The sequence below is a fragment of the Gopherus flavomarginatus genome, chromosome 1 (genome assembly GCF_025201925.1).
Source record: "Gopherus flavomarginatus isolate rGopFla2 chromosome 1, rGopFla2.mat.asm, whole genome shotgun sequence".
NCBI lineage: Eukaryota > Metazoa > Chordata > Testudines > Testudinidae > Gopherus > Gopherus flavomarginatus.
This window is the reverse complement of record NC_066617.1, coordinates 189225770-189249860: the sequence shown is the minus strand read 5'-3', so window position 1 is coordinate 189249860 and position 24091 is coordinate 189225770. Positions and strand designations below refer to the sequence as shown.

The 24091-nt window shown below is 40.8% G+C and overlaps 1 protein-coding gene across 2 annotated transcripts in view; it reads left to right on the top strand.

Moving 5' to 3' along the window:
• ROBO2 (roundabout guidance receptor 2) overlaps positions 1 to 24091 on the top strand; it is a 1593247-nt gene that overhangs the window by 15754 nt on the left and 1553402 nt on the right. For both annotated transcript variants that reach the window (XM_050956226.1, XM_050956216.1), the window contains exon 2: positions 14910 to 15026. In XM_050956226.1, coding sequence (XP_050812183.1) covers positions 14924 to 15026 — 103 coding nt within the window. In that variant the 5' untranslated portion in view covers positions 14910 to 14923. The remainder of the gene's footprint in view (positions 1 to 14909; positions 15027 to 24091) is intronic.

Sequence of the window (24091 nt, the reverse complement as noted above, 5' to 3'; positions counted from 1 at the left end):
GAGTGTACCACGTTAATTCTCTCAAGCCCTTTTATTACAGAGACTTACAGGTTTGTCAGTTCACAGCCCAGGGAGGAGATGGTGCTGAGTGGCCTGATGGTGTCTACGACGAAGGGAAAAGTAACGGTGGCATGGGAGAGATAACCCTCTCCACAACCCGGAAACGTCTGCTAGGGCAAAAGATCAAGAAGTTGATGCACTCTCCCGTGAAAGTTCCCTAACATCAACTGGTTAAAAATTGTCCTTGCAATGTGAAGAATCTTGTAGTTTTACATAATTAGTGGCATATGTAAGGATGCATGTGTTTATTGATCTGTTTATTTTAAAGTTCTAGGGAGAAATCACTGCCAGTGTGGTTCCACACTGTCAGCGATTTGGGGGGCGTGTCATAAACAGATAAGAAAAGTTAATAGCACAGAAGTGCTTCATATCTCTTTTGCCGAGAAAGGGTTAACAAGAACAGTGAGCCTGGCTGTCACCTGATCCGAGGACCATTCAGAGGACAGGATACTTTCAAATCTTGAGGGAGGGAAGTTTTTGTGCTGTGCTGTTAGATTTTGGTAGTTGTTCACTCTGGGGGCTCAGAGGGATCAGACATGCAACCAGATTTCTCTCCAATCTCTCCAATACAGGCTCTTATAAGTTCAGACTAGTGAGTACTAGGTAGATAAAGCGAGTTAGGCTTATGGTTTTCTTTATTTGCAAATGTGTATTTGGTTGGAAGAAGTTCAAATGTGTATTTGGCTGAAAGGAGTTTAAATTGGTATTTTGCTGAAAGGATTTTAATTTGTACTTGTATACTTAGGCTGGGAGGGTGTTCCCAGTGTCTATAGCTGAAAGACCCTGTACCTATTCCATTTTTTTTTAAATCTACAAAGATAATTTTTACTGTTTTTTCTTTCTTTAATTAAAAGCATTTCTTGTTTAAGAACCTAATTGTTTTTTTATTCTGGTAAGACCCCAGGGGACTGGGTCTGGATTCACCAGGGAATTGGTGGGGAGAAAGGAGGGAAGAGGGAGAGAGAGGCTGATTTCTCTCTGTGCCAGGATTACTTTCTCTCAGGAAGAGTCTGGGAGGGGGAAAGAGAAGGAGGGAGGAAGGTGAATTTTCCTCTCTGTTTTGTGATTCAAGGAGTTTGAATCACACAGTGATCTTCCAGCGTAACCCAGGGAGGGGAAGCCTGGGAGAGGCAACAGTGAGGGAAAGGGTTTACTTTCCTTGTGTTAAGATCCAGAGGGTCTGGATCTTGGGGGTCCCCGGGCAAGGTTTTGGGGGGACCAGAGTGTACCAGGCACTGGAATTCCTGGTTGGTGGCAGCGCTACATGTTCTAAGCTGGTAATTGAGCTTAGAGGAATTCATGCTGGTACCCCATCTTTTGGACGCTAAGGTTCAGAGTAGGGAATTGTACCATGACAGGTCCCAAATATATATTTGGGATATCTTTAGTAAAAGTGAGTTTCTTTATTTCATGTTAATTTTTATTTTAACCAAGTGTTGTGGGTGCCTAATGTATCTGAAACATGTCCTTTTTGGTTTTAAATCTCTGAAGAAATAATAAAACTATTTAGACACCTATTTAATAATAAAAGGCTAATAAACTGTGCAGATATCACTAGTACTAGTATAGCTGTAGGTTATTTTTGTTTAATATATCTATTATTTCATTTGCATCTGTAAACAATCTGATGTTAAAGAGCAATTGTAATCACAAAAATAAGGAAGTCTGGTAACTTTGCATTTTTATGTCACATTTAAATTGGACAGTATAGAAGAATCAGTGACTACTTGAATTCTGCAAGGTTCTTAGAGCAGACTTTTAGCCCCCAGTACATTACTGAATTAATCATTGAACATATTGTTGAATAATCAATAATTACTAAGTGATGTTCTTAGTCACTGTTAAATGTGTTTTTGAAAGTTTGTATTTACTATATATATAATTTTATGGCTGACCTAATTAACTCTGAAAGAACCATTACAAACTACAGAGAGCTAGACTGTAGTTTCACCATAAGCTTTTCCCTAAGCATCATGATTCAGACAGTTCCCTCTAGGAAAGTAATCTATGCATTCTGAATACCAAGTGCAACTGCTCTGGATGCCATTCTGCTGATCCACTCCATATCCACTTATGTGAACACTGGAATAGTGGTTCCATGAAGGCTACTCTCACTCTTGTGCTGTGGTCCACTATGATAGTCCTAGTGCAGGGCAGTAAGGGGATACCAGATGCTCACTCACCACTATGTGTACACAACTGTGGTTACAAATGTGCCCAAAGTGACAAATGTAGCTTTCTAAAGGGCTCTAGTTACATACAAGGACCCATTCAGTTTAAGTCCCATATGCTAACTGGGAAATTTAAAATGACATATGGACACACTACAGAAAATTGCATGTATTTGTGTTAAGGATCCGCCTTAAGTCCATAACAACAACCACCATCACTACCAAAATTAAGGTGATTGGTTACTCTGGTTTGGAATCCTGCTGTAACGGCAATAGAAGCACAATGCAGTGAAAGAGGGATGGTCAAGCCAAAATTGCCTTACTTTTTGCGGGTTTAAATCAGAAGAACCTTAGCATTACCATTGGTACGTCTGGTAAATAAGGTCCTGACCTTACAATGAGTTCTGCTTGGGTAAATATCTGCTCCTTCAGAGAGCTCACTGCAGGATCAGGACCTCAAATTGCAATATATTTCATCTGGTCATGCACTAAAAGGAGTGAAGCAAAAATACAAATAAAAACATCAGTGAGGTAAATCTCATGACAGTCAAAATCAACACCAAAGTAATATTTTTAATTCAGATAATTCTTTTTAAAGACTTGGGGATAGATTCTGATGTGAACAGGAGATCATAGACTCTAGGACTGGAAGGGACCTCGAGAGGTCATCGAGTCCAGTCCCCTGCCCTCATGGCAGGACCAAATACTGTCTAGACCATCCCTGATAGTCATTTATCTAACCTACTCTTAAATATCTCCAGAGATGGAGATTCCACAACTTCCCTAGGCAATCTATTCCAGTGTTTAACTGCCCTGACAGTTAGGAACTTTTTCCTAATGTCCAACCTAAATCTCCCTTGCTGCAGTTTAAGCCCATTGCTTCTTGTTCTATCATTGGAGGCTAAGGTGAACAAGTTTTCTCCCTCCTCCTGATGACACCCTTTTAGATACCAGAAAACTGCTATCATGTCCCCTCTCAGTCTTCTCTTTTCCAAACTAAACAAACCCAGTTCCTTCAGCCTTCCTTCATAGGTCATGTTCTCAAGACCTTTAATCATTCTTGTTGCTCTTCTCTGGACCCTCTCCAATTTCTCCACATCTTTCTTGAAATGCGGTGCCCAGAACTGGACACAATACTCCAGTTGAGGCCTAACCAGCGCAGAGTAAAGCGGAAGAATGACTTCTCGTGTCTTGTTTACAACACACCTGTTAATGCATCCCAGAATCACGTTTGCTTTTTTTGCAACAGTATCACACTGTTGACTCATATTAAGCTTCTGGTCCACTATGACCCCTAGATCTCTTTCTGCCATACTCCTTCCTAGACAGTCTCTTCCCATTCTGTATGTGTGAAACTGATTGTTCCTTCCTAAGTGGAGCACTTTGCATTTATCTTTATTGAACCTGGACTTATAAGAGTGCAAAGAAGATAAGAATCTGGCCCCATGTATGTATTTTCATCTTTCTGTCTTCCTTCATTTTAGAATTTGTACTGTGTACTAGCAAAAGTCTTAGTCTAACATTGACATTCCCTCAGGCATCAATGTTTTCTGATTATAACCTTCAAAATGTTTTGAAGATCTGATTTTGATTTTTTTTTAAACAGTACATTATTTTTGGATGACTTGGGTAATGCTGCAAAGCCCTGATATGTAACAGTAAATCCTGTTTGTGAATACCGTTTAAAGGAGGATCCACTTGGATGGCAAATTGTGGTGGCTGCCACTTCCTGACAACTACTGACCAATAGAACAAATTGCTGGGAGTTTTAAAGGACAAAGGGTACAAGGCAAAATCTGTTCTGAACCTGTGACTTAGACATTCTTTCTCACCAGTTTAGTGTGTTAAATTTAATAGTGTGTTGAATATTGACTTTTTTCTTTCTATGGTACAATTACCTTGCTTCTGTTGTGGTTCAGTAATATGCCTCTCCTGTACTATGCGTAGATGCAAATTTCAAATATGAAGGGCTTAAAAGAGGCTACTCAGGGGGGAGATAGCTTTATGTTTTCTGAACAAGGATACAAGTAACTCCCACACTACAGGATACAGAATCTGTTACCAAACACAGATGGGATTTTGCTTGTGTGATTTTGCAATTTCTAGTCTTGAGAATTTATAGCACTACTTGGTGCAGCAATCTGCAGCAGAGGATGTGACCTCAGATTTTAATAGGGATAGCAGTCCAGGAACTCTGTTTGGGGTCCTACAGGAAGGTCTATAGATGTTGTTCAGGTTCTTGGAGTGACCAGGTAGTAATCTATTCACAAAGATTATCTGTTTATATTTAGTTATATCTTGCTTATTATAAATATCATTTGAATTTTCTCTTTTCAACCACTTAATAATCAGGATTCACAGGCAAATGTAAGCCAGACACAAGCTATGACTTTATTAACTTAGCCCTCCTCCCTGTTATTATCCACTTTCCTTCTCTTACATACCAGGTAAGTACAACCTCGCTTTAACGAACCTCTTGGGATCCAAACCTTTTGTTGGTTAGAGCCAGGGGTTTGTTATAGCAAAAGGACAATCAAAAACAATAAACTTCTGGAGTAAGTTAATTAAGTTGTCTTGGATAAAGGCTTTTAATTAATTATTAATAGTAAAAATAAGGCTAGGAGTTGGTCATGGAGGTCACCGATTCTATGACTTTTTTTTTATGTGATCTCTGTAACTTCAGCTCCAGATAGCAGAGTTGTCAGCCCCCAGTACTGGTAGGGCTATGGCTTTGCCTTGAGCCCCATGTGACAGGAGATGAGGTGGGAGCTCACTTCTTAGTTTCTGCCCGAGAGCTTAACCTGTAATGCTGGGTAAAAATTGTGCATGCATGTGTGACTTTTTTTTTTCTTTTACAGTACTATACTGCAGTTGGGATCCAGGGACTGGGTTCATTATTATCAACTTTTTGCTATAATGAAGGTCTTTAAAGTGAGGGTGTAAGGTGCTAGGATTTGGGAGGTGGAATTTTCTTCGGCAGCGACTGTGGAGGCCAGATCTTCAGCCGCCCTGGTCGCCGCCAGCATTTAGGCGGCGGGAGCTGGGGCAGGGGAGTGCAGGGAGGTCTGCCTGCAGCAAGTAAGGGGAGGGGAGCGGCATGCAGGGGAACTCCCTGCCCCAGCCCACCCCTGTCCCGCCTCCTCCCCGAGCACGCTGTGGCTGCTTCTCTTCTCCCGCCTCCCAGGCTTGCGGCACCAATCAGCTTAGGTGCCGCAAGTTTGGGAGGCGGGAGAAGTGAAGCTGCGATGGCATGCTCAGAGTGGCAGGCAGACCAGGCGTGAGTTAGGGCCGAGGGAGTGCCTCAGGGTGGAGGGGGGGGTGCCTCAGGGTGGGGGGCTCGGGGATGGGGGAGGGTGCAAGGTGGAAGTTTCGCCTAGGGCGCGAAACATCCTTGCATCGGCCCTGGATAAAGGATACCAAGGGGGACTTTGTTCTGTGAAGACATCAGCTCTCCTCTTTTCCTTACAGGCCAATGGTCTCTGTGCCATGCCTGGAAGCTGGCCCTTTTAACCTTTATCTGTACTGGACAAAAGTCATAAGTTACCATCAACTAAACATTCTTACATTACCTCCTAAATTAAAATTCATGGTCTTACTTCTTTTAATCTAAGATGGCTTCCACAATGCTGCAAGGAAAGCAAAAATCCCTCCTGACTCTGCTAATATGGCCCAATGGGGGAAAAAACCCTTCTTGATACTGAGAACAGGTGATTGGTCAGACCCACAGGATCCTGGAAATGCAGCTGTATGTACCATGAACTAGATCAGAGTTTCTCAATGACCAGTGGATGTTTGTGGATGGGCACCACTCCCAGAGATTTCCCTGACACAGTTTAGGAAGGCAGCAAGCTGGTCCCTGGTATCAAAAGGCTGAGAAACTGAACTAGATGACCTCTCAAGATCTCTTCCAGTCCTACCTCAGATATAGGGTAGGAGGGCAAGACAGCAATCTCAGCATGGCTCCAGCTTCCTTAAGGCTTTAATCTGAAAGATGGGTGAAAATTAATCAATTCCCCTAAATCCCCCCCAACTTGACAGTGGGAGGAATAGAAGCCCCTCCTGCTGGATCACTCCCACATGCAGTTTGAAGCAGAAGGCAGGGCTTGGTTTTAGCATGTCTGTGCATGTGTTCTCCTCCCCCTCCCCCATGCTGGTCTGTCCAAACTTTCCTCTACACCCCACTGAGACAGGGAAGGGTATTATCCTTGTTTGTGAATATTAGTGGTGCATTAGATCATACTGTAGGACTTGTGGCCAGGATCCACAAAAGGACTTAGGTTTTGCAGTGCCTAATTTGTAGGTGCGTAGAAAATCACTAGAATCCATAAAGCCTGACTGAGGTGCCTATGATCCCTATATAATGAATGTTGAGAGATTCCTTAGAATTGAATCTACCGAAAGCCAGCATGCTAGGTGGGGAGCTGCCTAAGCTAGACAGTGGGAGATGCCTATGAGATGACTGTATCTGAGTTCTGCCCCCTCTCATAGTTTGGCATCGAGGTTTGAGCTGGAAGCAGGTGCCTATCTTTGTTTGTGATCCACAGCTGGGAACCCATCCACTAGAGTCAAATGGCTTATATGCCTATGCCGTTCCTTATAAGAATGGCTTAGTCAGCTGTATAACTTCACACAAAATAGCTGGGGTAGGTAAAAGTGCCCCCCTTATAACCTTTAGCCCTGCTATGAGGGAATTCACCCATGATGTTGCAGATCTCAGTTTAATTCTATCCTCTGCCTGATAAGGAGAATGGATTTGAATAGGATTCCTCCACCACTCAGGTAAGTGCCCTAAACCCTGGACTGTAGAGTCACTCACTCTTTTACTGCCCAATTAATATTTAATTATTGAATACAAAGTGGAATGGCTTCAACAAGAGTGTTGGAAAGAGCTTCCTATTAGAGTATCACTTAGCCCAATGGTTAGGGAACTTATCAGAAAAGTAGAAGAACCCCTGTGCATAGAGAGAGGAACTGAACTAGGATCTTCCCTATCTTGGGTGAACATATGAAATACCAGGCTAAACACAAGGGAGGCCAGCTCTTGGCTATTTTGTGTGATTAGATATGCTCAGAGCATGTCTACAGGCAGGGCCAGCTCTACCATTTTTGCAACCCCAAGCAAAAAAAATACAGAACTGCTCGGAGTGCCACGCCTGATCTGCGGAAGCAGGAGGGGGTTGGCGGCTCCGACTGCTGCCGCCCAAACTGCCGAAGTGTGGGGGAAAAAAAATGCCGCCCGGACTCTGCCGCTCCAAGAGTGGACAGAGTGCCGCCCCTTAGCATGTGCCGCCCCAGGCACGTGCTTGCTCCACTGGTGCCTGGAGCCGGCTCTGCCTACAGGATCAGGCCTCACAAGCAAAATAGGCAGGGGAATGCTTATCTTCACTTTGTTTGAGGATTGTGCTGGGGCTGAGGCATAAGATAGGCATATGAAGCAGCAGTGCACATACCAGAGGCAGAAACAGAGGTGCCTGGGGGACTTTTATAGCAGAACTTTAGGCAACCAGGAGTTTAGGCACCTAAAGGGTTCAGTGGCATCCTTGTAGGGCTTTAGTTGTCTAAGCCCCTTTGGGCCCATTTCTTTTATGTTTTCATGAGAAGGCAGTTATGGTATGAAATCACTCTTAGCTCTCCATATTCAATATAATTAGATTTAAATGATAAAGATAGAGAAAAATAGAATGGAGATTTCAAAAGAATCCACCATAAATGTTACAACGAAGTATAAAAGACACATACATATGCAGCATACTCACATATCTACTTTATTGGCCATGTGCCTAGGGTAAATTTGTAAAGTGATGGCTCAGACCAAATGAAAGCAAAATGTATTTTAAAACAAAAATGTATTAGTAGCAGAAAGAGTATATACATGTTGGTTACAATTGCTTACCAATCAAAGTAACTCCAGACTGCAGGGGCCAAATTCAGTCTCACATAGGCAATTTGCCTCATATAAACTTTAATGAGTTGTGCCAATTACACCAGTTCTCAGGTTATCAATATGAAGAAAAGAAGGATCAAAAAGTTTTGTCTAACGTAGCTATTTCAGTAGAGCTCCTGCCTGAGGTGAATCCCAGATTTGTTGCAATCTTTGACTGGTTGCACCTGTGACTTAAATTATCTACAGCTGAACAAACTGTGTCTGACTGGCAGAAAGTGTCTGAAAGACTCAGGCTTTCTTACACGTATATGTACAGTTGTTCCCATCAGCTAACCTACAGAAAAGGAAGTAGTATTTTCTTCTCAGGTATGGTATGGCTAATTTTGTAAGTTGGAAAAAAAGTGAAACAAACAAAATTAGGCATTTTTCTTTTATTGGGAAAACACATTAGCCTTTCTTCCCAGCTGAAGTTGTACTAATTACACACTGCATTGCTCACTTATCCAGTTTTTACTTTGGAAATTTTTGAAGAAAGTTTCCTTTCTGCTGCAGAGAAGAAAAAATTTTGTAGAGGTACAGAGAAACAAAGGCAGTTAAATATCTCTTATACTTGTATTGCAGTTCTTCTTTCCCACCCCAATATGTAAAAAAGAACTTCTCCTGAGCTTAGAGAAACCATAAAAAATAAAATGGAATGCTCTCAAAGTGTTAGAGAGGGTCTTGATTTTTAGTGATTTCCTAATCAAAAAAGGATTACAAGAAACCCAGTTCTCTGCAATGCTGTCTCTTGAGAGCTTTTCTTCATCAGCTAACTAAAATGGAAGAATAGAATATTTCTTAAACAGACTGACCTGTTGCACTCACTAAAGTCACTATTTTTTGTTAAATTAACATAGTTGCTCTGGACGGCCAGCTGTGCTAAATTTCTGTAATTTTTAATCAGTTAGAAGTAATGTGTCAGGAATAATCAACCAGTAGACAGGTAATATACATAGAGTAATAGCACAGTAAATAGGCTTCATTGTCTACTCTATCAGTGCAATTGTATATAATTATAAAATTGTTTGACTAAAGTAAAAGACTTTCTGCATGTATTGTGAAAAGCATGGTTTAGGATTTAAAAAGAAGTAAACATTTTTGGGTTTGGAGTCAGATTCTCCATTGATAGCTTATGATCTTAAATACAATTTCAGTAACTTGATGGTGGTAACACATTATCTTTAAACTCTGAAAAATGGTACGCTTCTATATAATGGGTCTGCTCATTGTCAGTATTCAGTCATATCTGCTGATTTTAGACATATCTGCTTCTGTTGGTTGCCATGTCCTCTTTTTCCTACACCTCTAAATCCATAATACTGCACTTGAAGAATTCATTGTTGGAATGTGTGAACATATATAATAGTCTTTTATGATCCTTGATGCTTGACATTTGATTACTCTAGTATATTTGTAGCTATGTAAAGATAATATGTCATCCAAAAACTACCCAGTCCTCTTACATAATTCAGGTGCAATAGATAAGTCTGTTCCCTTTAAAAAGAGATCTAGGCCAAGGGAAGCCATATTTTGAATTTAATCCTTTGCTTTAGTTTGCTGCCTTTGCTTTGTAAGAACCTTTTGAAGGAAGTGCGGCAAACTTGAGATCCCTTGTTGCCCCCCATCTAAGCTTCTCTTCTGACCTGTCTCTCAATTCCACAAACTTTGTTTTTGGTTTTATAATTTGATATGTCGATAAGCAGATTGCTGTTTGAATTCTGACAATACAGTTCAAATGCATTATGAATGAGTAGAATAGAAAATAATGTAACCAGAAAGTGATGCAGATTATTTATCTAAATTCATGTTGGTGACTCTCTAAGTTTAAAAAAAAAAAAGTGTCATTCATGGATATGAATGAAGAAGTAGTAGGCATTTGAAACTGAAGTGAAGCCCAGTATTCATGACAGCATGGCAAATCAGTAAGCCATGTTACCATTACTGGGCAGTGGGTCCGGAGTGGAGCATGGAGTAATAGTCTATACGAAAGGACAGTATGCCAAATCTCACCCCAGGACTTTCACTGTACCGTAGCAGTGTCCTCATAGGACGTTATTGTGAGGCAAGCTTGTGTGCTGTAGATTTGCATCCTGGCTTGCCATGTAGACCAGCCCTCTTTGCATGCTGCGCTAGTTATCCCACAGATCTCTGATGCTTTTATACATGCCCCTAGCCAAAACTGCATCTTCATTGGTTGAACAAAGCAGGAAGAAAGTGCAGTTCAGGTCACACATCAAAATCTGCATCAGGCTTTGACTTGTTTGACTCCTTTTCCTATTGTGTATTACAGAGATGTTGACTTGTTAGTTTTCCTCTTATTTTTTTTCTCCTACAAACAAACACTTCTCAGCCTTCCAGTCTGCTTACACCACCTCATTAATGTCCACATGTGAAACATATGTTTTAAAAAAACATTTATCGTATTTAATAAAATGTAGACATTGATTTCTATGCAGTTTTTAGAAGTAATTTTAATGATTTCAAGGTTTTGATATTTATAGTAAAACTGGCATGGATGCATATAACATGAAAATTTGGCATTTATGAAATGCCAGCTTTCCGTAGATAAAGGAAAATTGAAAATTATCTTTACTCTATTCATTACAATCCCAAAGTAGGTAAATAACTAATTAAACACCATCTGTTTGCTTACACTGCACTAATAAAAATGAATCTACCCTTCTATCTCTAAAACCAATTCTTTGCCAATTTTTTTTAACAGAACACTACTTCTGTGAATTTGTAGTAATAAAAAGTACCTTGGGTATTATGAGTGCTTTGTGCCTTTGGACAATGATTTTCAGTAGTCTGTTCTTCCCCCAAATCCCTTTTTCCCTCAACAGCATTTCCATGTTTTTTGTTATCCCTCAGCAGAGCAGCCAATGCATTGAGGTGTAGGGAGCAGTTGCCAGGTGATAGCCAGAGAAAGTACTATTTTGCTTAATGGATCAGCAGTGCTACTTGAGGATACGATGTGACAATTTCTCAGGAAATTCAGGACTGTGAGTCACCTTGTTGTCCCTCTCTCTGGGGTAACTTGCTGGAGCTAAAGTATGTGTCAGCACCTGGACACTGCAGGCTCTTAGCCCTCCAAACAATCTCCTCCAAAGTTGTGCCAGCCTTTATTTTTCCTGCCAGGTTAACCTTGTGTTCATCTCCTTAAAAAGCATTCCCCTACAGCAGTGGTGGGCAACCTGCGGCCCGTATACAGCCCATCAGAGTAAGCTGATTGTGGGCCACAAGACATTTTTTGTGGCGTTGACCGTTCGCAGGCATGGCCTCCTGCAGCTCCCAGTGGCTGCGGTTTGCTATTCCCGACCAATGGGACGTGCTAACTGCCACTTCCACAGCTCCCATTGGGCAGGAATGGTGAACCGTGGCCACTGGGAACTGCGGAGGGCCATGCCTGCAGACGGTCAACATCCGCAAAATGTCTCGTGGCCCGCAATCAGCTTACCCTGATGGGCCGCAGGTTGCCCTCCACTGCCCTACAATACCCAGCCTCTGTCACTGGACACTCACAAAAATCACTAAGGACCCTGTCTCCAAAGAGCCAGTAATCACACAAGCCTGTTAGACCAGCTGAGGATTCACACTTTAATATATTGCACTTAGGTGAACTTATAGTAAAACCATGAATACGTTTATTAAAAAAAGAACAGAGATTTAGGTTAAAGATAATAGAAGCAGAAAATGGTTCCAAATAAATGGTCCAGAAAACCTTTGAAAAATATTTTTACTGTTTGTTCCTCAGAGTGCTGGCTCCATGTTCCCTTTTCTCATCCTCTTGTTAAATTGATTTTCCTGTTGGCTTCATATGCAAATATAATTTCCATTGTCTTTAGCCTACTTTGCTCTGTTTACATTCAAGACTTAGGCAGACAGGCAAATCAACCTTCCTTTGTCTGGGACAAAATTGTTCACCAACTATGCTGGTTTGAGCATATTTTTGGTACACAGACCTGCAACTTCTTAATTGTTTCCTGTACATACATTGCACAATGATTATGATGACCAATATGATAGAAATTTTCATCTGATAGTTTATATGACGTTCTTTATAGAAAAATACCATGAAAAATGTGTTAGATGTAGTGAGTTTGTTAGGTGTGATAGAAGTTGCTGTTACATGACAGCAAAACCTTTGCCAATGGGCATTGAGCAGCTCTTAGAATCGCACAGGGTAACATGACAAGATGACAAAACTGATGAGTTAATAAAAACTAATCAAAACAGGGTTGTCTCTCCATCCTGGGATATCTGGTCACCATGGCTAACTTCAGAGCAAATCAAATGTTAACCCTTAGGGAGCTACATGTGTTTCATGAAGAAGTACATCTGATTCTGGGCCAAGTATGTGGATCACTGATACATACACTGTATGTGTTTCAGAAGATCATAGTCTATATTGGTTGGTAGCACTGTGGGCTTACTGGCTACCCACTTCTTTCTGTAGATGTCAGCTGAAAACTTGGTTCATGTCTGTAACGGGGTTCTGGAAGTACAGCCTGGAACTGTGTGACTGCTGTGCCCCCTTAACTCTCCAGCCTGGGCTGTTTCTCACAATACTTTGCTAGTGACAAGCAGCAAACCCCTCCAGGTGCTGTTATCACTCAGTCAACATTCAGGGACACATCCAGCTAAATTACATGAATGTTCTTGAACCATATACAGGGAAACACCAGCAAATACTCAGACTCTTGCACCCCAGAAATGGACCATCTTACACTGCTCAAGACATTCTCTTGAGCAATCCTAACTCATTAATTAGTTTGCCACTTCATCAAAGGATAGTGAACATGCACTATCCTTTGTAATCTGAGAAGATTCCCCAATTCACTGGTAAGGATAAAACATTAAAATAAATGTATCAACTACAGAAAAATAGATTTTAGGTGATTATAAGTGGTAGGCATGAAGGTCAAAGATAGTTAAATAAGAAAATAAAAATTAAATGCATTCTAAACCCTAAACTTTCAGACTAAGCAAGATTTTAATCAAACAGCTTTTCTCACCCCATTGGACATTGCAGGCAGGTTACAGTTCTTAATAAAGAAGCTGATTTTTTCTTTTCAGCCTGGGACCAATCTCCTCAGTTCGAAGTCTTTGTCTTCCTAGCATGTTTGTTACCTTCAGAGTAGGTAGGGGAGGAGGGAGGTGGTCTTATAGTACCACTGTTCCTTATTTTAGATTCCCTTGGACATGAACTGAGAAGGTACTGGCCCAGGCATGTCCTGGAGAGCCTTACTGAGTCACAGAGTTGAGCAGTCTTCATTGTGCAGTGTTTGTGCAATTGCCTCTTTTTGAATTGTAAATCTTTTGTTTATAATTCCCCTACTGATCAATCATCATTTAACTCCTGCCTGGGTGTGGGTCACCACCTTTGTTGCCACTGAAGATCCTGCAGTGGGCATCTCACAGTCTCACATCATTGTTCAGTAACAACCATATAGTGAAATCCCATTTATTTTGAGAATAAAAATCATAATCATACTGAATGCATTGTACAGTAATATCTAAGACTATGAATCCTTGATACAGTCAGCCATCATGCGGTCCTTTATGTATTGCAGATACTACAATTAATGCACATTGCATATGTAAATGGATTTTTTAAGTTTGTAGAACTATGTCAAATCTATTTTGAAAAAACAACCACTACCACCACCCACATCCAGACACCTCAGAATAGCTTTACTGAAGGGCTACTGGTTGTTCAGATATTTATACTGTCCGAATAGTCTCCAGAACTGATGACTACTGTCTTTCTAGAACAGAATTATCATTGCATTTTTAAAATAACATACTTCATACAAACTGTCAAAAATATTTCTATCAGTTTTTAGATACGGAAATTAGTTTGGAGGTGTAGTGGTGGAAGCAAATACTTCATTTCTAATATATGGATCAGTGAGTTACAGCAAGAATAAATTGGGCTCAGATTTGTTTTCCTGAGCAGCTCTTGCACGTGTATAAAATGAAAATGAGGTTCAGAGATTAAGTTTGAGTTAAAATTCACAGTTTGGAAAGATACATGTAAACTTTGTTTGTGGGTTTTGTTAATTTTTTCCACCCAGTTGGAGACTACACAATGATACAGTCATGGGAGAGGGGAAATGTGAGGAGATTGCTGCCAAATTTAGGCAAGTGCCCTATGCACTCTGTAGCATGGTAGAGCTAAGTCTTACCATAAAACTTTGTGCGACAGTGTTACACTCAGTAATGTGACAAAAAGGGTATTGTACAACATGGAATTATTTTGTGTTATTTTGTAACAATTCTAAAAATTAATTGTAAGTGAAAATCCAGCTAATGTTTGTTTATGATTATGGTAACGATGTTATGCTTGTGAGGTGTAGGAGCTCTGAAGAGGGGAGTCTGGCTGGGGAAGGTGTGGGGGGCTGGGCTTGTCTCAAGCACTATCTTGGGAGGGGCTAGAAAGGCTCAGTGAGGTAGGGGTTGCTATTCCAGGCTCTTAAACTCTCTGGGAACCAAAGTAAACTATTTATTTATTTATTTGTCTGGCCACTTGGTTCCATTTTGTACAAGGTAATCAGGTCGTAGGCATAGTTTTATGAAAGTCCTGAAGAGAGAGACTTTTTTGTTACAGATGAATATTTATGAAAGCTGGTTGATATATTAATCCTAGTTAGACTTAGTCCTGAAAAGCTTGATTGATCTCCCTTCCTCCATTCATCCCCTGTATTTCCAAACAGCTGTAATTATACAAATGTAATAATCTCTTATTTTCATAGTGTCCAATAATGCAATGGCTGGAGGACAAGAGAGCATCAGAGTAATTGAGTGGACATGTTGGATATTAATGGTAATTCTGATGGTGTGGAGTCACCAGACCAGTGGACAAGGGCAAGGTAAGCTCTAATGTTTTCTGATTAATCAACTGTTTATTGATGACTGAAACAATGTGGAGGTGAGGGCAGGACATCTGATTACTTGAGAAGTTTGTCATTGTTTAGTACCGTCTGTATTTTGACTATTATTAGCTAGAGCTGATTGGAAAATGGAGGGTGGGGTGGAGGAGGAGTTTCTATGGAAAACTTTGACTTTTTGGTGAAAAATCAAAATGCAAACATTTTGAATTGGAAAAGCTGTCCATAGTGCCTCAAGCTCCCATTTTCCTCTATAGCTCAGGCTCCCTGGCTGAATATCCCATAGTATACCACAGACTCACCTCTTGATAAGGGGAGGTGATATATCATGGGGGTTGCATGATCATGGTGCATAATTGGAGACAAAATATGGCTGGGGAGCTTGGCCCATAGTGGAGGATGGTGATCTGAGGCAACTAAATTACAAGTCCTCTCCTAGGCACCACAGCAGCATATCCAAAGAAAGCTATTTTGTGCTTTGGCTCTTATTTTTTTGTCAAAAAAAATATTCCATGGAAAACAGGAAAGAAAAGAAAAATAATTTTGATGAGAAAATTTTGATCAGTTAAGTTACTAACTGTTGAACTTTTTTTATGAAAGTGGCTGGCTTACAATTTTTCAAACATTTTGCTTGTGTTTAAGTCTTTAGTCATGTATGACTATGGGAAACACTTCAGATTGTTTCAGCTCTGAAGTTAATTGGATGTGATGTAAACTATTGTTTGAAGAAAGATGAAAACTATACTCACATTCTTTACAGATTAAAAAGCACATGTTGCATTTTCAGTGTGAAACCTGAATATGAAGTCAAATATGTTAAGTTTACTGTGGCTTTTTTGTTTTTGACGATACTGTAAGCAATATGAAATGTAATATTCAAGGTATCTAAAGAGCACCAACCTCACTTTCAGATAACTCTGCCATTTTGCCAGGGCTGGCTCCAGCTTTTTTACTGCCCCAAGCGGCGAAGAGAAAGAGAAGAGGAAAAAGGGGGAAACCCCTCCCCTCCGCGATTGGCAGCTGTTATACCGCGCTGCTTCATTCTTTGGCGCAATTCAGTGGCCGCTCCTTCCGTCCGAGAGGGACTGAGGGACCTGCCGCCAAAGACCTGGATGTGCCGCCCCCTTCCAAGGGCTGCCTCAAGCACCAGCTTGCTGCACTGATACCTGGAGCCGGCCCTGCATTTTGCATTTGTGTTTGGTATGTTTATTTTCTTGAAAGTGTCTCCATTTCTGCCTTGAAGGATAATCTTTGTTGATAATTTTGAGATAGGAAAGAATAACAGATTACAGAAAAAAGGAAGGGAGAGAAAAGCTTGTATTTTTTGTGTGTGAAACAGTGAATATTTTCACACCCTGGGACTAAGTGATAATTTATGAGTCATTGAAGTGAAGGGGAAAACTGAATAGAAATTCCTTTGTGAGATACGCTAAGCTTACTTTAGGAAAATAGTATTACAGAGGAGCTGCAAGGTTATCATGTCCTCAATTTACTCAGCTAAGAGGGAGAAAAAGGTGTAGTTTTTCAACTAAAGTTTTCTGTGTACTATTTTGATTAATAACAGTAAAGAATGCTGACTAACAAATTTATTTGGGCATAAACTTTTATAGGCTTAAACCCACTTCATCAGATGCATGCAGTGGAAAATACAGTAGGAAGATATACAGTCAAACCCTGCCATAACGTGCCCCGCCATAACGCAAAATTGCATATAACGTGATCACAGGGTTGGCTCCCCTTTACAGTACAGTATAATACAGTATGATACTGTACCAACAGTCTCCAACACCATGGCAAAGGGAGAGAAGCTGCAGTCCTGCACCTGCTGGGGACAGAGAATTCCGAAGCTGCTGGCGTCAGTGCTCTCTGTCCCCAGCAGGTGGGGAGCCGCGGCTCCTCTTGAAGCGGGAGGGAAGCCGCGGCCCCGCACCTGCCGGGGACAGAGACCATCGGCGCCTGCAGCCTCGGAGTTCTCTGTCTCTGGCAGGTGCGGGGCTGCGACTCATCTTGAAGCGGGAGAGAAGCCGGGGCCCCGCACCTGCCAGGGACAGAGAACTCCGGGGCTGCGGGCACCAGTGCTCTCTGTCCCCGGCAGGCAGGGAACCGTGGCTCCTCTTGAAGCGGGACGGAAGCCGTGGCCCCGCACCTGCCGGGGACAGAGAGCACTGGCGCCCACAGCCCTGGAGTTCTGACTCCAGCAGGCGGGGAGCCGCAGCTCCTCTTGTAGCCGAAGGGAAGCCACGGCCCCACACCTGCCAAGGACAGAGACCACCGGTGACGGCAGCCCCGGAGTTCTCTGTGCTCCGCAGGTGGGGAGCCGCGGCTCCTCTTGTATCCGGAGGGAAGCAGCAGCCCCGCACCTGCCGGGGACAGAGAGCACCGGCGCCCGCAGCCCTGGAGTTCTCTGTCTCCAGCAGGCAGGGAGCCGTGGCTCCTCTTGAAGCAGGAGAGAAGCCGTGGCCCTGCGCCTGTGGGGACAGAGAGCACCGGCGCCCGCAGCCCTGGAGTTCTCTGTCCCTGGCAGGCGGGGGGCTGCAGCTCCTCTCCCCTGCTGGGCACTAGGCACCAGGGGCACTAGGCGGTGCACCTCAATGCACCACTTTGGGGACCACCTGACTGATTTGAAACCCTGCCATACCGCAACCCCGCATTTAGCGCGATGGGATTTTTTGGACCCCAAAGGTTGCATTAAAGCGGGGTTTCACTGTATATACACAGAGAACATGAAAAAATGGGGGTTGCCATCCTAACTCTGAGACTAATCAATTAAGGTAGGCTATTGTCAGCAAGAGGAAAAAAAATCAGGATGGCCCCTTTCAAACAGTTGACAAGAAGTTGTGAGTAACAGCAGGGGAAAATTAGCATGGGAAAATAGTTTTTAGTTTGTGTAATGACCCATCCACTCCCAGTCTTTATTCAAACCTAATTTAATGGTGTCCAGTTTGCAAATTAATCCCAGTTCTGCAGTTTCTTGTTGGAGTCTGTTTTTTTAAGGTTTTTTGTTGAAGAATTGCGACTTTTAGGTCTGTAATTGAGTGTTCAGGGAGGTTGAAGTGTTCTCTGACTGATTTTTGAATTTTATAATTCTTGACGTCTTATTTGTGTCCATTTATCCTTTTGCATAGAGACTGGCAGAGGGGCATTGCTGGCACATGATGGCATATGTCACATTGGTAGATGTGCAGGTGCACGAGCCCCTGATGGAGTGGCTGATGTGGTTAGATCCTATGATGGTGACTCTAGAATAGATATGTTGGTAATGGGCTTTGTTGCAAGGATAGGTTCCTGGGTTAGTGTTTTTGTTGCGTGGTTGCTAGTGAGTATTTGTTTCAGGTTGGGGGGCTGTCTGCAAGCGAGGACTGTCCTGTCTCCCAAGATCTGTGAGAGTGAGGGATCATTCTATAGGATAGGTTGTAGATCCTTGATCATGCTCTGAAGAGATTTTAATTGGGGGCTGAAGGTGATGGGTAGTGGCGTTCTGTTACTTTATTTGTTGGGCCTGTCCTGTAGTAAGTGACTTCTGGATACTCTTCTGGGTACCCTTGATAGAGATCTTGTAGGTGTTTGTCTCTGTCTGGGATCAGAGCAAATGCCTCTCCAGCACATCATTAACTTGTGTTGCATTTTCCCAAGTAGTGCCCTGATCCTGCAGATACTTACATAACTGTGCAAAGAAGTTTAGCACCTGTGGAACTGTTTGAAAGATTGGGGCTCAAGGGGCTAATCCTAAATCCATAGTAGTAAGTGGAAATCTGCCACTTATTTTAATAGGCTTTGGATCAGATCCAATACAAACAGCTACAGCAGATCTCTAGGTGTGATTTCGTATACTGAAGTTTTTTGACGGATGCAAACTGTTTCTATACAGAGGTGATTTTATTTTTTAGATGTTTGAAGTAAACTTGTGAAAACAAAGTTTTAATGAATGCACTGTTACTTTCACTTTGGTTGCAGCATGTGGCTTGGAAAAGGCATCTATTTTGAAAATTATGCTGATTATGTATTGTATGCAATAGTGACCTGCAACAAGTATGGTAAAATATGTTTATCCTATGCAATGCCTTAATATCTGTGTGATGAACATTTTGATTCTATTTATGAAGGAAAAGTACAAAAACTAATATCTAAACATGTATTTTTAATACCAGGGCTATTTGTTTGACAATGTATAAAACATTACTTAATCTCCTATAACTCTTCTGTCTTCCTTGACAGAAAAAGGCCATATGTTTTGTAAATGACATAAAACAATGTCCATTATTTTCACAAATTCTGTTGCTTATTAAAATTTGCAAGGTTGTTACATGGTTCATGAATAACCAGAAGCAGGGTCAAATATGCACAATATAATCAAGTGGAATGTATTTCAGTTTTGGCAGAATTGATGAGCTCTGTGATGACTGAGGTTTACAATATGCCTTTAGTTTAGATACTTTCTAGTATGTGTTAACACTTGCCACTGCTACCAATGGCTACATGAAATTTAAAGTGACTAAGAAGTTTGTTTTTAATTCACTGTCAATGTAGAGATACATTAAAATCTAGCGGAAATAATCCAACAGATTTTTATGGATGATTCAAATACTGTGTGTGAATGAACATTTAATCCCCTAATGTTTTTACTTAAAAATAATTTGAAGAAATTAATATGCTTGGAATAAAGAATGAAGTCTTTATGGAGTCTAAATGGAGTCTAATTATAGATGTGTATTATTGACAGGACTCATTAACATACTTTGTTTATCCCCATTAATCATGTCCAAAAAGTAATTTCATCAGGTACACCAAGTAGTAATATTGAAATAAACTTTAGCAGTAACTAATTATTCACGTTTTTCTTATAATAGTCTATATGTGCTCTGAATTCTTTTGAGAAACATACCTCTTTAATACTAGTACTGAATATAGATGCTAATTCAGCCCGCAGATATATGGACCTAATTTTCATTGACTTCGAGTGGAAGCGTGCATGTGCCAGAAAGATAAATTTATCCCTCTGCCCTTCCATAATGAGGTAAGGGGTGTGTGTGTGTGTGTGTGTGTGTGTGTGTGTGTGAGAGAGAGAGAGAGAGAGTAAAACTCCCACCTTCCCAGTAAAGCAAAGTCTTATTAGATGAAAGATGTGAACAAACATTTATTGGAAGGATTTGAGTTTCACTTTGAAGACTGCTTACTGACATGATTTTAATATATTTTCAAGAGCAAAAAATGTGGCAAAGAGCAAACCATATACCTTTAGTCCACATTAACTGATTTAGAGTAAATGAAGCAACAATATAAGAAAGCATAAAAGCCAAGCCTCCATAGGAGAGCACAGCATCTCACCTCTCTGGAATATTGCATCAGCTCTGCCCCTCAAAATGGCAATTGCCCCTACAAACACTTTTATAGCTTGAAGCTCAGTATAATAATTTACTCTAAACTTTTTATCTAATCAGATCATACGAACATAATGTATGAAGTATAGGCATATAATACTTGAAAATATTTTGAGACTATAAACTGAGTACATTTAAAAAACCTATTTGTTTATAAAATAAAGTAAGGGCTTGTTTACACCATGTAGCAATGCACACTACAGATCTGTAAATTGTAAAGTGAACTAATGTATTACACACTAACTGGCCCATATAGACTCTCCTGGCTTGCACTAAATTTGGTGGTTGGTATTAAAGTAGCACAATATTTCAGATGACATTTAGTTGCATATCTAAAAGCCTTTAGTTATGGATCAACATTTTTTTTCCAATAGTGGCAATATAAGGTTCCATATTCACTGTCACACTAATTTCCATATTAAATTTACTCAATGTCCTTTTATATGGAAGCTATTTTTAACTGCCAGCATTCATATTTAATCTTTGTTATGACAGTCAAGCTGGGTTCATCACTGTTTAAAAAAAAAAAAAAAAAGTTCGGCAGGCACAAACAAAACACAACCACTCTCCTACCCCCACAGAAAACCCACCAAACCAGATAAATACAAAACTCTTACCTAACTAATTTGTTACTCTAAAGCCCCGTTGTTCAGTATTTTCTTAAGCAAATTTTACACTGACACCAATAGAGCCAGATTTGTCTGTGCGCACTCTGACTTGAGGGAACCTAGAAATATAAAGGAGAATCTCTGCTTCTGTTTAATAAATTTGAGTAAAAACTTCAGCATTTGTCATTTCAGCGCTATGCACTACACATGGACATAAAGAGAACTGGACAAAACAAGAAGAACACAATTAAATACAACTCTCTCTCTGTTCCAGATTTAGGCACATCGCCAGAGAGGTTAAGACATATGGATGCATATACACAAGGAACAGCTTCTGAATCACAAAACACTTTCTCCCAGAATAATCCACTCACACCGGAAAAAAATCCAACATGCTCTTTCAAATACTAACACCAAACTCAAACAAAAGCCTCTCATTTTTAAAGTGCTATCCTGTTGAGTCTCATTTCCACATACTGGCCCAAATTAGACTCTAGAGTAACTCCACTGAAGTCAATGGAATTATACAAGAGATAGATTTAACCCACGCTGTCAGCAGCTTGTCTAGCAATTGTTAGAATTTTGCTAGTGAACACAATATGTGCACCAACTATAATAAAAATATGGAAGAAAGCTCCATGTATTATCATAATCAGAATTCATAGAAATCAAAAGAGTATAAGCAATGTAAACCTTGTAATTAACATTGGACTAATCTTGTGAAGTGGGGAATGTAAGTTTCCATGGGCAACAAAAAAGATGAACTGATGTTTTAGACTATAGCAGTGTGCAGTTCAATATAAAGGCTTTTGTTTCAAAAGAAACGAGCCTCTTTCCAGCTACTGTCTGAAACATTAACTATTTCTATTTCTTTAATATGAGAGAACTGGATGTCTGGCTGTTGGCCTTGCTAGTGCCTATTAGTTTGTCTGGTAATGTAATGAAGGAACCTACTTTATATGTTTAAAATTTTTAAAAGTGATTATTGACTCTGGGTGTCTCAATTTTTGGGTCCCTCTCTTGAGATGCCTTAAAGGGAGCTTATCTTTTTTTTAGAATGATGGACATTTTTTCTCTGAAAACCAGGCCCCTTAAAGTGACTCAAGTTGGGCACCCCAAAGTTAAGGCATCTAAAGTCATGAGTTACCTTAAAACAATGAGGGCCACTGGTACATAACTTGCATTAGTTTTTATTTATTTTAATTGCTCTGTTGTATAAACATGATAAAACTAGTTCAGTAAAAATTTTCTAATTTTGGCAGCTAAAAGGCATGGAACCACGAGGTCATGTTATTCTAATTAGCATCTTGCTCTTCTATTCCCAAAACTCCTACTTAAATAGTTCAAACTAAGGCATAATTCATCTTTTGAAACATTGGAGTTACAAATTAAAGCTTTATAGTATTTGAAAGATGGCACACTAAGTTCTTCTAGATGTCATAAGGCACAGTTTTCTAGGTCTAGTGATTCTCAAGATAGTGGCTGGTAAAATCCTATTGGAATCGAAATGGTAACAAAAGCTATGTGTTTGTTAGAATGATGTAATCTCAGTACTAGCCCTTGTGGATTTTAAGATATTAAACTTGAAAATAGTTACTGATTCCTCAGCCCTACACAATCTTTTCACCACTTCTCCAGAAGTGAATATGGCAGACTCCATGGGCCAGGGTGCCTTTTTAAATCTTTAGTTCCCCAAATACATACTGTTTGGACATCAGCCTGTGAAACCCTAATTCAGCCTCTTTGTGCCTATGCTTTATGCTACAGTCTTTAATTACATGATCACTTACTGTTATTTTTCCACAGGACCCCTGAATCATTCAGTGCACAGACTGGCCTCACAAGGATTCCAAATTAAAGTTGCATCAGCAACTATCAATTTGGCATTTCCCTAGTTTTTGAGTGCTTAACTTTGCAAATTAAATAATGTTCGTTAAACATATTTTTTGTATACAATATAGATACACTGTACAGATATATATTTTTATTTAAAAATATATACAGCAGCCACACACTTTCAGTCTGAATGTAATGTCTTAAATTTAGATGAAGGGAAATGGTAAGCTATGAATAAACAGAAGTCAATTTGTGTGAGTTTTTGCTCTAACATGCTGCATCAACTGTACCTTACAAAATGGCAACTGCACCTGCAAACAGCAGACTCCTAGAAAATTAAAGCTGCAATATAGGAAAAGCAAAATGATTTACATAGCTGCAAAGATGATAAACTGATGAGAGGTATGCTAGATAATATAAATTTTAGGGCAGGCTTAGTACATTTAACCAGATATGAATGGGACTAGACAGAGCAGTGAGGGACTTATTCAGTGACCTTGAAAGTCAAAGCCACATTGATTTGTTTGTAAGTGTTAAACTTTATTGCCCTCAAAAGTCTAATTTTTCTCACTTCAAGAGCCAGATTCTACTTATCCCTTACGCAGTCTGCAATGTGAGGAGAGTAGTAAAGAGCCTGTCCCTTTTGCATGGACCATTCAACAACCAGAAAGAATTGGAGTCAGTAGGCTCCTAAATTTCTCCCACAGCGGTGCATGTTTCCTCAAACTGTTGTAGGCTAGACAGAGCTATGGCTCCACACCTTCCATGCACTTACCAGTGGTGGTAATTGGCCATGTGGAGGAGAAGAATGTGCTGTGTCCCTTTTAATGGGGTAAAGCAGTTTGTGCATTCCCCTCCACAGGGCTGGCTTTAGGAAGTGAGGGGCCCAATTTGAACAGTTTTGACGGGGCCGCAGCAGGGATGACTTAAAAAAAAAAAGAAGAGAAAATCATGTAAAAAAAACATGTGGGGCTTGTACTCACAAGGCGGTGCTCTGAGTCTTCGGCGGCACTTCGGCAGCGGGTCCTTCACTCACTCCAGGTCTTCGGCGGCACTGAACGGCCCACTGCTGAAGTGCCACTGAAGACCTGGAGCGCCGCCAGGTGAGTAAAAATTAAAATGGCACCTCACTGGGCACGGGGCCCGATTTGGGGGAATTGGTGGAATAGGCCTAAAGCCGGCCCTGCCCCTCCATACTCGGAGCTCCAGGAAACCTTCTGAGATC